This window comes from Ambystoma mexicanum, chromosome 14 (assembly GCF_040938575.1).
Source record: "Ambystoma mexicanum isolate Mex_15411 chromosome 14, UKY_AmexF1_1, whole genome shotgun sequence".
Taxonomy (NCBI): Eukaryota; Metazoa; Chordata; class Amphibia; order Caudata; family Ambystomatidae; genus Ambystoma; species Ambystoma mexicanum.
Genome location: NC_090940.1, coordinates 433,822,350 through 433,837,178, shown reverse-complemented (window position 1 = coordinate 433,837,178; position 14,829 = coordinate 433,822,350). Strand labels below are relative to the sequence as shown.

The following is a 14,829-nucleotide window of genomic DNA, read 5'->3' as shown; positions in this document are numbered from 1 at the left end:
AGAAGGCCAGTACAAGTATCAGTTAGCTGACCAAACCTATGCATTCTTCAAAGAGAATCAAAATGCCATACATAAACAGTTTTAAACTATTTTCTTTATTTTACACACCAAAACGTTTTTTTTTGTATATTACTTTTTAGTTACATATGGCACATTTTCTTGCTTTAGTATTCTAGTGGCTGCTTTGGGACATGGACTAATGCATCCGCTCAGCATAAAAGGTCTTTACATTTTCTAAACAAGCCAGCCACTGCCTAGCGTGCACACCAGCTGGCAACTCAATGTCACTTGGCACCTTCATTGGGATGGTAAAGTTCATTGTGTGCCACCATGAAGACAGTAGTCCATGGCAAATCAATGCAGTGATATGCATGCAGCAACGTTTTGCACAAGCCACCACCCTGTTGGTTAATGCCGTCTATGTGGCGCTCCTGTATGTAACAGCACATATGCCCGATGTGTCAAATGTCCATACAATAGCATACTGGAACGCTTTGCGTATGTGGCTCTGACAAGCATGCCACACTGTGCCCACGCATAAACAAAGCAAGCAAAGAAGGTGCCTCGGATTCCAAGATGGCCGCCGACACTAGGTAGACGTGTGTCGGCGGCGCTCCGATAATCCCCGAGCTTGGGATGCGCCCCACCACCCCCTTTCAGGCAGCTGAGGGTCAGGAGATAGCACCATTTTTGCCCCCTAGAGCAACGGATAACTGGTGAGGGCAGAGCGGACCGCGGCCCAAAGACCCGCAAGAAGCAGAGCCCAGGAGGTGGGTGAAAGCCGCAGCAGCGGTGAGGGACTGCGGAGAAGCCAGGGAGGCGGGGGACCTGGCCGGATTGCGGCCGGCCCTGGCGTAGTTGAGCCGCGGTCCGATGCAGCTCCCTGGATCCCGGAGTTGCAGCGGCTCGGGAGAGCCCCCCCGCACGGGACATCTCCCCCCCCCCCCGGAGCGTGCTTGGCTCGGGAGGACGCTAGAGTGTGGAGTCTGCAGCCACGTCTCTCAGCTGTATGGAGCGTGGCAACCCAGGAGGGCACCTATCAGCGGAGACTCCGGTGCCTTCCCCCAGGCTAGGCTATAGGAGACGGCTCGCTGGAGGGTCCTGAAAGTCTCCGGCAGCAGCGTTGTGATAGTGGCCCAGGGGGGGTACCCTGGTATGAAGGCCAGAAGAGGGAAGGAGCCTGCGCAGAGAGACCCATGCCCCAGGTCCTGTTTGGGGTACGGGGAGAGCTGTGTGGATTCAGGGCCTAGACGACTCGGCGAGCCCCGTTAAGGTCTGATCAACGCATCCTGGCCTGACTTTTACGGTGAAGGGGACCCAGGGGGACCTTTGAGGCATCAGCAGGCGGCAATGGAGACCGGGCTCTCGGCTTGGGGGGCCTGGGCGCGGGGGCGAGCGCCTATACCTCAGGTTCAGGCTTGTGGGGGCATTGCCCCTCAAAGAACAGTTAACTCTACAACGAGGGAGGAGAGGGGCCTCCATTGAACTGGGTGTCCTGAGAGAGGCCCCCCCCTTTTTTGTGGAGCTAAGAGAAGCAGAGCCGGACAGCGGCGCTGGGCTGAGACGCTGACCCCCTCCCCGCACACAGGGCAGAGTGACCCACCCCCCCCCCCCCCGGGTGACAAGAGACGGGACCAAGGATCAAGTGGACACGAATTGCGGCACGAAGAGAGGGGCGGCTGCATTCCGAACCTGCAACGAGACAACGGTAACATGGCTGACAAAAATAAGAGCAGATCTATCAAGAGCGGGCTGCCACAGGCGGCAACATCAGGCCCTTTCATATCCATGTGGGCAAGTAAGGACACACAGGAGGAGAGGAGTGGCCAACGGGATGAGTCCTCGGACATGACCCAGCCGGATGAGTCACAACAAGCCCCCCACTTCTCCTGGCAGGAACTACATGGAGAAATGCTCTCCCTGCAAGATTTGTTGGCAAAGACGTTCAAGGACCAGTTTCATCTAATACGGTCTGATTTAAACAGGGCCCTGTCTGAAATCAAGCAGGAAGTAGGCCAATTGGGTGAGAGAACGGATTTGGTGGAGAGAGGTCTGCAGGAGGTGAGCAGGGACACAAGGAGAACAGTGAAGCAATAGATCGATTGAATACAACAACTCCGAACCTCGAGATTAGAATGGAGGACTTGGAAAACAGATCCAGGCGGATCAACAACACGCTAAAGTTGCTGCCGGAGACGGTCCTGGACAGGGATTTGAAAGAGAGTCCAAAAAATGTTTGCCGATCTGTTGGGGGGAGGACTCACCGGACAGGATTGAACTGGAAAGAGCACATAGAGTGGGCCGCCTCAATACCACCCGGAATCAGAGACCAAGAGATGTGTTAGCAGCTTTCTTGAGGTATGCGCAAAAGGAGGCGGTGTTGAGGGCCGCAAGACCTAAGGAGACGATAATATATAACTGTCAGAAAATCGAGCTCTACCAAGATCTCGCCGGCAGTACTCTACTCAAGAGGAGACAGAGGGGCCCTGTGCTGGGGAAGCACCAGGAGCAGGGAGTCAAATACAAATGGACTTTTCCTTTTGGGCTCTTGTTCGAGTGGGAGGGGCCGCAAAGACGGATCACATCACCGCAGGAAGGGGCGGCTCTTCTACAGATCGTTCTAGATCAAGTCCAGGGAATGCCCAGTCCGAGGAGGATGTCGGATCCAAAAGATGGTCCCAGATCCAGGCCATGGGAATGGTCAACTGTGGGGGAGGGGAAACGTAGAAGGCGGATCAGAAGGGGTCTCACCAACGAAGAAGGCAAGGGGGGGCTCCGGTATGGACGAGGGTGCAGAGGCGAATGGGATCTAGCACGGAGCAAATCCATATATCAGGGGGTGGTGGATAAAAGGGTTGATGAGAAGGGGAAGAGGAGTAAGGAGCAAACATCATGGGATCGATAAAGTCGTTGAAGCCTGTGAGAGGGGTTCGGGAATGTTGGCCTGTTGTGCAGGCCTCTGGGGGGGGACGGTGGGCAGGTTCCACAGGAGGGGGTGGGGCAGGGAGGGCAAGGGAACAGGGGGGGTTAAGATTCAGCCACGTAGTGTTCAATTTCCTAGAGGTAAGTGGCATATGGGACGTAAACCCAAATTCCGGGCGAGAGAAGAGGCTATGCAAGAATGCACGAAGGGGGAGGTCACAAAATGTTTAACAATTCAAGTGTATCACGCATATTGTTAGGGGGCTTAATTTCCCATTAAAGGAGTAAGAAGCTTGAGCTTTTTACGAAACGATACAGCCCGGATTTTCTAGGCTTGCAAGAAACCCATCTGCTACGAGGGGACCAGCATAGGCTTAGACTAAGGGATTTTGACCAAATAGTGCATGCCTCAGGTGAGAAAATCATGACGGGTGGCCCTGGCAATAGATAACATGACCAACTTCAAGATAGAGGAGACAATTAGAGACAAAGAAGGCAGATATTTACTGGTAATAGGATCCGCTGGAGATGGATTCTACACGATAGTGGTTGTCTACGCCGCCAATTCAGGACAGGAAGCCTTCCTTCAGCAACTTTTGCGGAAGATTGGAGAACACTCAAAGGGTCCAATAATTTTAATGGGAGACCTGAACATTGCGTGGGACAGAACAAGGGACAGGTCAGGTAGCAAACTCAGGGGAGGGGGATTAGTGGCTTCACCTGCCCTGCGGGACAGAATGTCAGATGTAGGCTTAAGGGACGTTTGGAGAGAAGTGAAAGAGGACGTGGAGGGGTTCACCTTCTCGGAAGTTCATGGGTCGCTGTCGAGAATAGATTATTTTTGGGTCTCAGCGAACCTGGTGCGGAAGGTCAAGGAGGTGGAAGTGGGCCCTATGTGCATAGCAGACCATAAGATACTCATAATGCAGCTAGATCTGGGCTACTCGAGGAAGAGGTTGTGGGGCTGGAAATACCCTGAATATCTGTTAAGGGACCCTGTCATTTTGGGAGCGATGCAGAGCAAGATAAAAGAATTCTTTGAAAGCAATAAAAGGGGAGAAACAGGAGAATATACTCGGTGGGACGCATTCAAAGCTACAATACGAGGTGAAATTATGGCAGCCAAAGCACAAAAATGCAAGCAGATGATAATCCTGGAGACCCAGTTGGAAAAGGAGGTGGAGGAAGCAAGGGAAAAAGCTGTTGAGACCCCCCAGCAGACGCAACCAAAAGGGACTATAGAAGGGCGGTGGGTCAACTGAACTTGCTCAGAACTAAAAAAGCGGAAGGAGCCCTAAATTCTATGCCAAGGCCAGTAAGACTGGCAACTTGTTGGCGCGACTTCTCCGGGGGGCGGAGTCGAGAAATACAATTACAGCTCTACTCACGGGGGAGGGGGATAGAGTTACCCAACTCGAGGACCTTCAAGAAACCATGACAGAGTACTTTGAATCTCTATACAGATCCCAAAACCCCCAGGGTCATTATCAGGAGATCTTTTTAGATAAGGTTCAGTTGCCAGTGGTAGGAAGCGAGGCTCAAGAAATTCTGAATCAAGAAATCACGGAAGATGAGGTGAGGGGGGTAATAGGGAAGCTGCCCCGGGGTAAAGCGTCTGGCCCTGATGAAACAGTTTGCCGGACTACTGGTGCCACACCTAACCTACCTTTTTAACACCTACAAAACAACTGGAGGAATAGCCCCTTCCATGAAAGAGGCCAAAATCTCCTTAATCCGGAAGCCGGGGAAAATCCTCTAGAAAGGTCCTCTTATAGACCGATAGCCCTTATTAATGTTGACGCGAAAATGTTCACTAAGATATTGGCGAATAGACTAGGGGGGCTTCTTCCTGACCTAATCCATCAGGACCAATCGGGCTTCATTAAGGTCAGACAAACGGCGGACAATATCAGGAGAGTAGCACACTTGCTAGTAAAGATGGAAAAAACAACCCGCATCTCTTTCGCTTGACGCTGAAAAAGCGTTTGACCGGGTGGAGTGGTCGTTCCTTTTTAAGGTTATGGAACGCATGGGACTGGGCGGGACCTATCTGCAAATGGTCAAAGCTAACTATAACGGACCACGGGCAAGGGTGATAGTTAATGGGGTGGCATCCAGACTATTCCAGCTACAAAGAGGTACGAAGCAGGGCTGCCCCCTATCCCCCTTAATGTTCGCTATTTATCTGGAGCCGCTACTCCAAGCCATTCGGGAATCAGGGGACATCCGGGGAATTCCGATTGGGGGGATTCAGCACAAAGTCGCGGATTTTGCCGACGATATGCTACTTGCCCTTACCGATCCGTCCCATTCCTGCAGGGCCAGTAGATTACTGCTTGAAAATTTCAGGGAGGTATCGGGATTGCGTACCAACATGGGCAAACCTGAACTAATGGACCTTAGCCTGGGGAAAGAAGAGCAGGAAGAGCTTAAAAGATCTTCTCCGTTTGAACGGCGCCCTCGGGGGATTGTGTATCTAGGGGTGAAGATAACTCCGATGCTCCCCGGGTGGTTCGCAGCCAACTACCCTCCACTAGTAAAAAAACATCAGAAAAGACCTCCATAGGTGGCGGAATCTCTTCATCTCCTGGCTAGGGAGAATAGCGGCTATAAAGATGGTTATATTGCTGCGCCTCTTATATTTGTTCCAAGCTGTCCCCAGACAGTCCCAGAGCGCTTCAAGGAGCTTTGAACCATAACGTATGAATTTATATGGGAGGGTAAGAAAGCCAGGGTCAGTAGACAGTTACTCACAGCCCAGAGAAAGGAAGGTGGACAGGCCCTCCCTGATTTTCGGCAATACTATGAGGCTACGCAGTTGAGAGTCATTAGGGAGTGGCTCCAACAAGGGGGAGAGAAGCACTGGGTGAAAATGGATAGGGCAGTAGCTAAACATGACCTGGATGTTGTGTTATGGCTCCCAAAATGCCACTGGCCAAAACACATGTACATGAGCTCCATCACTAAACTGATGGCGGATAACTGAGACAGGCTGGCCCGACAAGAGGCATTACTACCTTCCCATCCCCCTTCACACCAATATTCAAAAATGGGACTTCACACCAGGGCTGGAGAAGGGGGCTTTAAAAAAATGGCAGGGTCGGGGTGTAGGAGGATGCAGGATATGTTTATTGGGAAGGATATTAGCTCTTTTCCTGAATGTAAAAGGGATTTCGCATTGGGGGAGGAGGAAAGATTGCGGTACTACCCGTTACGTCATTGGTTGATGCACCCAGAGAATAAAGAGGCGGCTACCAGAGACCTTACCAAATTCGAAAAATTCTTAATGTCTAATGATGGCTCAAAAGGACTAATCTCGCAACTGTATGGAATTTTAGCCAAGGCCAAACCAAGACAAAGCTGGGCCTTTATGGGCAAATGGGAAAGGGTGCTTGGAAGAGAAATAGAGAAGAAAGAATGGGAGAGACTATGGAGGATAATCCCGAAATTAGCAAGAGCATCCCAGACCCAAGAGGCTTGGTATAAACATATATATGGTTGGCACTACACTCCGGCCCGACTACACAGACTATACCCTGGGAAATGTAGGGACTGTTGGAGAGGGTGTGGGGCAGTGGGGACTGCAGAGCACATTTGGTGGGGTTGCCCTAAAATATCGCCCTTCTGGGATGAAATTCGGAAAGCTCAACAACAGGCTTTTGGTCCAGGGGGGGAGCAGGCCCCCAGAGTTGATCTTGCTGGGCATTCAGTACGAGGACACGGAATGTGCACCGGGAGCTGGGGCAAGAGCGCAGGTAATGCTTATCATTGCAGGAATGACATTGACTGCTCAAAACTGGAAAAGCCAGACAATACCTGCATTTCAGGACTGGCTCCGGAAAGTCTGGGAAATAGTTGCGGTGGAATGGGCGACGTATGCTTTGAATAATGCAACAGAACTTTGCAAGTGACTGAGGTGAAGTGTTGGTCTTTCTCCGAGACGACTTTAGGATTGGTTGGCGCCCACATCGCCTCAGACTACTGGACCTACAGTGAGCAGAGGGGGAGAAGGGGAGATTTACAGCATTTTTTGGAGAGTTGAGGAACACTGGAAGTGGCTGGTTTGTTTTCCTTGGGGGGGGGTGGGGGCTGTTGGGAATGCTCATGTTTAAAAATGTTAATAAAAAGAAGATGCCTCAAATTGTAAATCGACGACGCCAAACGCCCTTTCCACAATGCCACACAATGATTTTCACTAGCTTCAGGCCAGCACTAATAAGAGATACTAACACCAGTTCTGTTAGATAAAGCATGGGCCTGCTTGTTTTTGCAGAAATATTCCCCCAAAGGCGCCCCCCCACCCGAGGCCTGCGCAATAGGGAGGAGGTAGTGCTGAGAGCTGTGGAAACTTTACCATGCATTAGAAGCCAGTTTTGTTTAAAACGCTTCAACAGCTCATTACTGGTCAGGCTAAAGTTTGTAAGGGAACACCTCAAAACCTTCCTCTTTGCTTCTGCTTTCTCTCCTCCCCTCCCTTGCTGAACTTCTGACTGAAATTACACTGGTTACTTGGCCACCCTTCTGATCTCTGGCTCAGGCCCTGTCAACTGCCCACCGGCACTGCCTCCCTGGAAACCCTGCACTTGGGGACTGTTTCTGTATCCCTTCAGTCCCTTTTCCAGCACTTTGTCCGCACTTCCTGCACTTGGCTGTTTTTTTATGTGTTTTATTTATCTTATTTATTCCACTTCCCATGTACTGCACTTTCCCCTCTCCCTTTCCCCCCTTGCACTCTTCCTTTCCCCCTTTCCCATGCACTTGCACGATCTGAATGACACCTGGCCTAGTAAGATCGTTGTCTGTCCTCCCTTTGTCCCCCCCCCCCCCTTGCCTCGTTGCGCCTTGCAACACTTGTGTATAGGCACGTTATAAATGCCATATCATAGGTACAATCCTTTCTGTGTAGCCTTTCTGTGCATTGTTTATTGGGTCTCTCTTCTACAGTATCCTGTCCCGTGTATAAATATCATTCCCAAAAGATGTTTCTGTATTGGGGGTTGGGCATGCTCACACGGAGACCCAGCCCTTCCTCAACTAAAATTCTTCAGAAACAGGAAGCAAAAAGAGCCCTTGTAACCCATTTGAGTAGCTGATGTTGCAGCTATTTTATATTTGTATCCAAAAACTTCCAAATGAGTATGCATGGTTTATGGTTACAAACATTTTAATGTTAGGGTGAGTGTTGTGAACATTGATGTGAGCACCAAGCCATGCATCTGTTATGAATTTAGAGTTTCACACATGCAATCCTTTTATCACAGACTTGTTTATCCAATATAGAGATCTCTGATCACTGTTATAGTCCAGAAATGCTCTGTGATCTAATGCAAAGAATACGGGAACCTTCACTGGTGCTGTTTGCCCCCTTTTCCACTCTCAGAGGTATTTTGAAAGAATACAATAAGAGTGTACCAGGCTGTCCACCTTGGAATGATAACCTTCCATCAGAAAATAATTCATATGGTTAGTGTTGTATGTTGCAAAATACAAGCGCCTGGAATACAGGGCTATTGGGCCCTCATACCCCCCCCTCCCTCCTCGCTGTAGGCTGGTCACATTGCAGTGTGCCAATATGGATAGTTTGAAACTGCATTCAGGCAAGGCCTTCCCAGGAGGAGGGAACAGAAAAACCATTTACTTCGGCACAGCCGTTTTCACATTAGAAATCTTCCGTAAAGTACTTACATTACAATGTAATGAAGCCAGCTTCATTTATACAGCAATTATTTATTTATATTCAAGAGGGGTGCTGTGGCATGACACAGAGATGTAGTTTGGTAGTGACGTGCGCCAGTCGGCCCGGGTGGAGGGCGCATTCTGGTGTTTCGCAAATGCGCCGAGGGCAACTTTTCACTGCACAGGCACGGCTGGTCGAACATGGGGACGGGACTCAATGTGCAGAGTGCTTGGCTGTACAGAGAAAGCTGGTATCGCCCAGCAGAGTCACGCAGGAATGTGCCTACGGACTCAGCAGTTACCAAGAAACAGTGCGTGGTCGGTGACAAATTTGAGACAGTCAACAAAAACTCGGGGGAAAAACTTACCACAGTCCTTATATTTCAGGGGCTCTCCTAGCGATAGGGGTCCCATGGAGAGAAGGCACAGGCACACTGCAAAGAAGTACATCTTCAGGCTGCACGGGGACACTGCCCAAGACGAAGAGACAGACGCAAGAGCACGCAGGACGGCTGGTTCTGAGGAAGTGAAAAGAGGCAGAGTTGTCATGTGACGCGGCATGGCCTGATGAGGAGGGAGGGGAAGAACAGGGAGGGGAGCCATCATGTGACAATGAGTGCCTGGCGAGGGAAGTGCGCGCGCTCATGTGATACATAGGGTCTCGTGCAAAGAAGTGGAGAAAAGGGCACAACAGCTGGCTGACTTGGTTATTTCGTTAAAAGAATGAAAGCAATACTCATCCAGCTCTGGCGATTCTTAGTCATCCATGATAAACTAAGCAAGAAAGCAATAGAAGGGCCGTTCACGGTAAATGTGTTTATTTTAAAATCACAAAAATAAAGTATGTAAAGGAGTCATTTCCGCATGGTGAAGTCACTGTTTAACGAGGCGATGGGCTCTATAAATCATAATTTGAGAGGAAGTCACTTCCTCCTCGGGAGCTATAGATATGAGCTAGACAACTGGAGCTGAATCAGTAAACTCGTTGCTGAAGGGAGGGGTCTAAGGCAGCTCATAGTATCTTTTTTTTAACACATTTTTTAAAACAGGATCTGCACTTTAAAAAAAAAATAATAAAGATGGCGGCCTTTGCCCAAAATAGACCGCAATATGTCAAATGGTATGCTTGAAAATAGTCTAGCTACGGTTGGGCTGTAACGACTTTCTACAAGGCATCCAGTCGCTCATCAGGCAGTAATTCTAAAGCGATGCAACTGGAGGGCACTGCCTGTTCTCAGGGTTGTCTCGAGTGTATGCAAGACCAGATCCAAAATTTGGCGAGACCCCTGCCATGTTACTGGTTTAGAGCCACACCTCTGTCCCACCCCACTGCCAACTGATCTTGCTCTGTCCCTTATTACTCATATGCCCTTTTAAGGATTGCTCCGAATTCTGCCCAGTGGCACCAAGTTGAATAATGGGGCAGGGGGGAATAATCGGAGCGTGGGCAGAGCAAGGGAACAGAAACAAGGACAAGGCCTTGCACAAAACAAGACTGCGTTCAGGCCCCACCAGACAGTAACCCCCCCCCCCCTCTCCGCCCGCCGCTCCTCTAGCAAGTGTCACACCACTGGGAGGGAAGAGGGGCATGACAAAGGATAAGGGGTTATCCAAAGGCAGGAAGAAAGGGAGGCTAGGGCGACAAACCTAGGTGTGAATGGCCGTCGGCGCCAGCCGGCCATGAGGCAGGAAGCTTCCAGAAGTGCCAAGGCATGCCCTTGGGCAAGGAAAAGCAAACATAAGGAGAGGCTGCACTGTGGGAAAGCCAGTTCTCCTTGATACTCTTCTCAGAGTATCAGTGTAATCTGCGCACGCAGAAGACGTTTTGTTCTTCTTCCTCAAAACCCACCCACCCCAAGGAAAGGAAAAAGAAAAAGAACACAGGGCAACGAACGGGGCCCACGAAGTCGTGGGAAGAATGGCGGCACAGGCCAGGCAGATGCTCTGGATCCTTGCCTAAAAGATGACACTTTGGTTTATCATTTGTTGTTTATCATTTTGTTATGATGACATTATCACGTGCAATAAAAACACCACAGCCTTTTTATTGCCAAACACAAAACGAATTTGTCCAGTCATCATTTCGCAGCCTCAAGGGGCAGGTAAGCAATACACCAAAGTGTACAGGTTCGGACGGCTCTGCTTCCTCAGATTATTCTTCCACACCTTCATATCCGATTGACTCTCCCAGAAAACTTCAAAGTGAGCTTGGTTTTAATGTAGCTCTCGCTAGTTCACGACATTGCTGTGGTTTACCATATAACAGTTGTTGCCATTATCCAATTAAACAGTGCCGAAGTTATCATCACAGGGCGAGCCATAAGAGCAAGGATTGGAGCGTGTACATGAAGATTGCACACCAACCTTTACATATCTCTGTAGATTTCTGTAGAATTACACTATCAACATAATTATGATCCGTTTACATGTACATACAAAGCTATGCATATGTTCAGTGTTTCAGCACGTTCCTGGAAAGGCAAGTGAGCATCAATGGCAGGTCAAGTAAGGTAGGTCACTACTTGTAGGACGTCTTACTTCTGGGTCCACAACACTCAACTGGGTGGCAGGTATTGTATGAAAAAACCCGGCGGTGATGGAAGGGGTCCCCCTTGCAAAGGCAAAACATCAGGCTGCACATACCAGTGAGTTTTCTAGGGATACAAATTAACTAAATTATGGGAGAATGCCAACTGCTGGCAAAGGTGTGGCTTTTAAGGACAGCATTACAGTAAGCCTAAGAGCAAACCAGGTTACACCACATCATCTGTAAGTTTTGTTAGGATGGCTAAATTTTACACTTTTGATAATGCTGAAGGAAAGGCTTTTATGTTATGTTATTTGGCATTTGTATAGCGCCTTTTACCATAGTTAAGATTCCAAAGCACTGTGGGTTGAACACCCTCAGGACTGCAGTCTAGGTCAGTGGAGAGAATAGTGTAGTACAATGTGCATGGGGCACTGGTTATGTGTGCACCCAGTGCGCAATAGGTGATGTGTAGCTGCATACTAGCGCTAGCTGTGGTGTGGTGCGGTGTAAGGGCAGTAGACTGCGTGCAGTAAAACCAATGGAATAATATAGTATCTGCATTCTGGTGGCGCTGGTGCTGAGGGTGATGTGTGCAGCCAAGACGAATTAGAGGGTCATAGCTGTGTTCTAATTTGTTGGTGCAGAGGCAAGAGTTAGCATACTGGTGTGTTTGAGTGTCTGTGCGTTTTCCAGGGGGGTCCTTGTTTCTGTTCAGCTTCCAGTCCCGGTCAGGGGCGTGGAATCTTTCTGTATCTTTGTGCGTCAAATTGTTCTGTGAAGATTGATGGATGGAGACAGGGAGATCAGTCCCAAAACTCATGTTCATATTGCATAGCTGCTAGCGCTATCCTCGGTCGGCAGTTTGTTATATTGGTTCCCTGATAGGTATTTCTACTTGGACATACCTGGATAGTTGGATTAGCAACAAATAAGTGCTAGGGTGTTTCTTGCTATAGTTCTTTGTAGGGATTTCCAGATGTGTAGGACTAGCAAGTGAGGGCAGTTCCTGGTTTGATAGCATAGTGCATATTTGCAGGTCATTGATTTTAAGTGCTGATAGGCGCATGTGTTTCTAGTTCTGCTAGATAGATTACTGGTGGGTAGTTCTGTTATATACATTCAATGGTAGGAGTGATCAGCAGCTTAACAGTTGTACGCCCCCCCCCACAGATATCTAGTTCTGCTCTGGGATTTCCAGGTGTGTAGCGTTTAGCAGGCAGGTGCCTTCTAGGCCGATTGCGTGGTGCATAATTGTGTGGGCTTGATCAAGCTCAAGAGTGTTGGTGCTTGGGTTACGAGTCTAGCAAAGTCGCCCTTGATTAATGGCAATAGCGGGCTTCTGACAGGGTGCCACTACAATTTGGATTCACGTATGGTAGAGGTCCTAGGTGGAGGAGTTGGAGATGGTCAGGCCTGATGTTCTATGATAGGGTCTGTAGTCAGCGGGGTACCACCCCAGGTGTGGGTCTAGGTGGTAGGTCCAGTGGTTAGGCGAAGAGCAGGTTTCGAGCGTATTCCATAACACCATGTAGTGTTTGCTGTGTCTAATGCAGGGAAGCAGTCAATTCCACAAGGTTAGCACCAGAGTTGAGTAGGCTGACCCTCCGATCCTGGTCGAATTGGAGGTGGGAATCACTAGGAGGAGGGCAGTGCTTGCCCTAAGATTGCGGGTCGGCAGGTAGGGCATGACCTTGTATTTATCAATTTGGGGCCTGCTTTGTGCATCCTTCGGTGGGCAATACAAAGGAATTTGAAGGTGGCCCTGTGTCCAATTGGGAGCCAGTGTAGGGTGCAGAGGGTCAGTGAGATGTGGTCCCTTCGTCCCAATGCGAGAAGCAGTCTGGTGGCCAAGTTTGTACTCTTTGGAGTTTAACTGATAGGCTGGTGCACCCAGGCAGAGGGAGCTTGCATAGTCAAGTCTGGACATGACAATGGACATAAATGCAGCCAGTCTGTTTGGGAAGGTAAGGGAAGATGCACTTCAGGAGCCTAGATAGATAGGTCAGAGTCCATTGTGCAGCCAAGGTTTTTTTACAGTGGTGATTGTCGTGTGGGGGAGGCCGAGTGAGGGTGGCCAAGGAGTCGGAAGGGGGAATAGTGCAGAGGTTCTGCATACCAGGATATCTGTTATATCTGGGTTCAGAAGGAGGTGATTAGTCGTCATCCAGTAGTCAATGTCCGAGAGACATGCCGCTAGGTAAGGGCTGGGGTCTGTAGGTTGATTTGGGAATTCTCATGATGATTTGAGTGTCATCCGCATAGTTGTAGCAAGTTAGGTGTAACCGGATGATCTCGGGTGGGAGGTCAGGTAAAGGTTGAAGAGAAGGGGAAAGAGGCAGGCGCCTTGGGGTACTCCAGTGTTTACTGGGCGTGCAGCGGAGAGTAATGGGCGAGGAAGGTTATGTCTTTTAGAGAGGAATGAGGCGATCCAGGAGAGAGCTGAATCACATATTCCTAAGGAGTGCAGGTCTGTCAAGGAGGATTATGTGGCTGATGTAGTCAAACGCTGCAGAGAGGTTGAGAAGAATAAGAGCTGTGCATGTCACTTTGAGGTCAACTGAGATAGAGATCAGCATGGTTTCTGTTCCGTGGCGTGGACGGAAGCTGATTGCACAGGGTCTAGGAGGTTGTTAGATACCACAAAGGCATTGAGCTGCAAGTAAGCAGTGCGATCGATGAGTTTTGCCAGCAATCTGGTGTTAGAGATTGGCCTGTAGTTGAATGTGAGTAGAGGGTCAAGGGATGCCTTTTCAAGCAGAGGTTTGACATGTGTCGTTTTGAAGGCATCTGGAAAGTTGCTGGAGGTGAGGAGTCATTGAGAATAGCTCTCTCGCCAGTTCTCCTGCACAGGTGGAGGTGAAGATTTCTTTGAGGAGCGAGGCGGGACAAGGATCAAGTGATGAGCCGGAGGGTCGGCTGGCTGATAGCTTCACAAACTCCTTGCTCGAGATGTGGTTGAAGGAGCAGAAAGAAGGGTTCTTGGGGTCAGGGAGGATGGGTCTCGTAGAGCACATGTAGAGCGGGTGGACAAGAGGGCGAGTTTGGTGTTGATGGCGGCCATCCTGCCTAGGGCGGTTTTGTGGAAACGTTCGGACAGGAAATTGCAGAGTATTTGTGAGGAGGCAGTCGGGGTGTGGAGCTGGGCGGGTTCAAGACTTCAGTGATGATCCTGTGGAGCTCTCTGCTTTCGCTCTGGCAGTTCAAGATCCTTTTATCGTAGAAACGTTTTTGGCCTTTCCAATCTCGGATTTGTAGTTTCTGTGGTGGTGGGTGAGTGAGTACTGATTTGCTTAGCGGTTTTCTGGAAGCTCGCCATTGTTGCTCAATGGAGCAGTTCTGTGTTTCTAGAGTCTTCAGGAGGGGGGTGAACCCTTTGGGTGTGGGTCCTTTGCAGGAGGGAGCTGACTTGGAACAGGGTTAGGGAAAGGAGTGACTCATTTAGGCAAGAGTCAAAGAGTTCTATGGGTAGTGGTCTAGATGTGGTCAGGAGTGATGGGAGGGTGCTTAGAAGTGCTTCGGCTAAGTCTGGTAGTACCTTGAACTTCTTCCAGCGCTTGAACTGAGATGAAGGGGTGGAGGATGGCTTGGGGGGGTGGCGGTGGTGTGAGGATGGAGAAACAAAATGGCAGAGTGGTCTGTCGAGATGAGGGGTTGGGGGTGGGCAGGAGAGGAGGTCGGAGGAGCTGAAAATGGTTGTATTA

General features: G+C 49.7%; 1 protein-coding gene across 1 annotated transcript in view; it reads right to left on the bottom strand.

The window, feature by feature from the left end:
* Window positions 1-14,829, bottom strand: part of NPC2 (NPC intracellular cholesterol transporter 2) — a 224,165-nt gene that overhangs the window by 84,502 nt on the left and 124,834 nt on the right. Inside the window, exon 3 of the mRNA XM_069637630.1 lies at window positions 8,967-9,116. Coding sequence (XP_069493731.1) covers window positions 8,967-9,048 — 82 coding nt within the window. The 5' untranslated portion in view covers window positions 9,049-9,116. The remainder of the gene's footprint in view (window positions 1-8,966; window positions 9,117-14,829) is intronic.